The 2,500-nt window shown below is 52.5% G+C and overlaps 1 protein-coding gene across 2 annotated transcripts in view; it reads right to left on the bottom strand.

Moving 5' to 3' along the window:
* LOC125956813 (chitin deacetylase 1) overlaps positions 1–1,642 on the bottom strand; it is a 6,347-nt gene extending 4,705 nt beyond the window's left edge. For both annotated transcript variants that reach the window (XM_049689029.1, XM_049689030.1), the window contains exon 1: positions 1,392–1,642. In XM_049689029.1, coding sequence (XP_049544986.1) covers positions 1,392–1,443 — 52 coding nt within the window. In that variant the 5' untranslated portion in view covers positions 1,444–1,642. The remainder of the gene's footprint in view (positions 1–1,391) is intronic.
* Between the last annotated feature and the right edge of the window lie 858 nt (positions 1,643–2,500).

Below are 2,500 nucleotides of genomic sequence, written 5' to 3'. Positions count from 1 at the left end.
ATGATAAGTGAAATTTATGATCCACCGGCTACCGGACCAATGCAATTGGGGATCGAAACAAAAGCTTGAAATATTGGTGTAGCAAGGCACAAGTGCCATTTCCATTCAAGGTCAAGGTCAACCGAATTAATGTCGTCGGAATTAAATGCAATCGCAAGATCGCCAGATCGCAACTGCATAGCCGGATTAGCAAAGGCAGCTCCGTACGGTGTGAAAATCTTTGAAAGTCAACCTGGTATCGATGTCTTGCGTGGTTGCGTAAGCACAGTTCCCATTTTGAATCGACCGTCGACTGTCTCAAACGCACCAAGGGGCCCATGGCGTAGCCGGAGGACCCATACAGAGAGAAAGAGAGAGAGAGAGAGAGAGAGAGAGAGAGAGAGAGAGAGAGAGAGAGCGCGCAGAGCGCAGACCCGAACGTTATGTAAATGCTGCTTTCCACACTAATGCCCGCTAGGAGGTCCTGCCTGCAAGAAGAGATGGATTGGCAAACGCCCCACGCCATCGCGCCTGCGGAAGCCTACCAAGTGAGATAGGCCCAACCCAAGAGGAGAAGAACCAGTTCTCTGCTGTCTGCGTCTGTGTTACCGTCAGGCAGCGCAGCTCTGCTAGCTCGCGGCGCTGTCTGAACATTGCAGTTACTCGACAATGCAACTCGAGATACGAGAGTCGTACGCAAGGGTGGCAGAAACCGGTGATGGTACCGGTTTAGGGACGAAGTGATGGCGAAAAGTGAAAGAGACAGACTGATACAAAGAGTGGGGGGGGGGGGGGGGGTGGCAAAGGGGTGGGACAACGTAGACATACCCCACCGATGTCGATGACGATGACGACGACGATGGCGCCCCTGTGACAGTCGTCTAGTGCCGATCTACGACAAGGGGACAAGCGGAAGGCTCTCGTTCCAAGGTTTGTACTCGAGACACGCGAAAGTTGTTCGACTCCAACGAACCAAGTCGAAGAGCGGAAAAAAGCGATGCAGAATGCTGCAAAATGGTGTCGCAAGCACCGTCGGTAACCGAGACTCGAGCTGAGGACGGACGAAATCATTAAAACACAGTCACTTCTCGACACTATCGCCATCATGATGCTATGAAAGTAGCTCGCTCTAATGATGCCATGTTCTAGTATGCTCGCAAATGGCCTCGTCAAGCCGGATAGGAGTCCTCATAAGAACCTCCACTACACAAAGCCCACGGCGTGTGTGGCTCCCTCCTTCGCTCTTCGTTCACTTTCATTTCAATCACCATTACAAGCACTTCAGAACCTGACCCTAGCCGACTGCTTCTTCACCAAACTGATCCTACGCATGTGATATTTGAAACATTTGTATCAAAAAGGGGGAGAGGGGCGAGAGGAGAGGGGGGAGTTTTAGGTTTAATATTGCTTACCGATCGTCACTACTAAGCACAGCAAACCGAACAGTTTTATCACTTTGGCCATCTTGTTGAAGCCACTAGCCACGGGCCCCACTAGGTGGGTAAAGCACACAGCGCAGAACACAGCGCGATACAAACTGAGCCAAAGCTTCTCTCCTTCTCCTTGCTTCTCCTGCTATCCCGGGTGTCTAGGTTGAACACCCCGCCGCTTCTACTGTCGTACCTACGCTCACGTCAGTGTGAGGACAAGGTTGACGCTAAGTGAAACCCGTAAGCCCGGGCCGGCTACTACTTATATAGTCTCTCTCTCTAGCTCGGCTCCGGGGGCTCGGATCCAACGCTCAAAAGCCACGACGACCATTGAGCGATCATAAAGTCCTCAGCACGCTCGGCATCATCACTCTCGGCGGCGGCGCGATCGGTCACTCACGGCGATCACGATCACGATCACGGCAGGTTGCTGGTGGGAGTGGACATCCCCCCCCCCCCCACTCCCTCCCTTTTCCTAGTGTCCATCGGTACCGGTGAGCCACTCACACACGAACGAGTGCGCTTGATACTCGGGAAGGGATGGTGAGTGTACATATTTGCTGCTTCGGGTTTGCGTCCCACTCCAAGGATTATCTGTGGCTCGTGCTCGGCTCCTGCTGAATATGCAAACGAGCGCTTCTGGAAGGAATGTTAATCCTGCTTACATTCTATAGAACGTATTAGGTTACGAGTAAACTCCAGTTTTCGGGCCGAAAACAACATCTGATTCATGCCTTGAGCTCATGCCCATTTCTGGTGTTCCCTTCCCTTCTTCCGAAGCGATCATCGAAGTGGAACAAGTACACAGCCCGTGCCAACAAGTTCCGTGTGATCGCGTATGGAACGCACATCCTGTTCGCGATGTGATGATGGACAGGATTAAGGATTACGCGTTCAGCACGCCACTATAGAATGGAGTGGGATGCTGTTCGTGTTGAGGGTTGTCCATTTCTGTGTTCGTGTTGCATAATCTCAAGGGGAAGCGGGGGGAGGGGGTGCTTCGGTAATTGACCGTTTTCATGCACTGCAGCTGGTCATTGTCGCGCGCTCGCATCACACGAATGGCCGGTGCGAACTCCGCGCAATTCGTT

This window comes from Anopheles darlingi, chromosome 3 (genome assembly GCF_943734745.1).
Source record: "Anopheles darlingi chromosome 3, idAnoDarlMG_H_01, whole genome shotgun sequence".
In the NCBI taxonomy this organism is placed as follows: Eukaryota; Metazoa; Arthropoda; class Insecta; order Diptera; family Culicidae; genus Anopheles; species Anopheles darlingi.
Note: the sequence above shows the minus strand (reverse complement) of the source record. Positions and strands in the feature narration are given on the sequence as shown.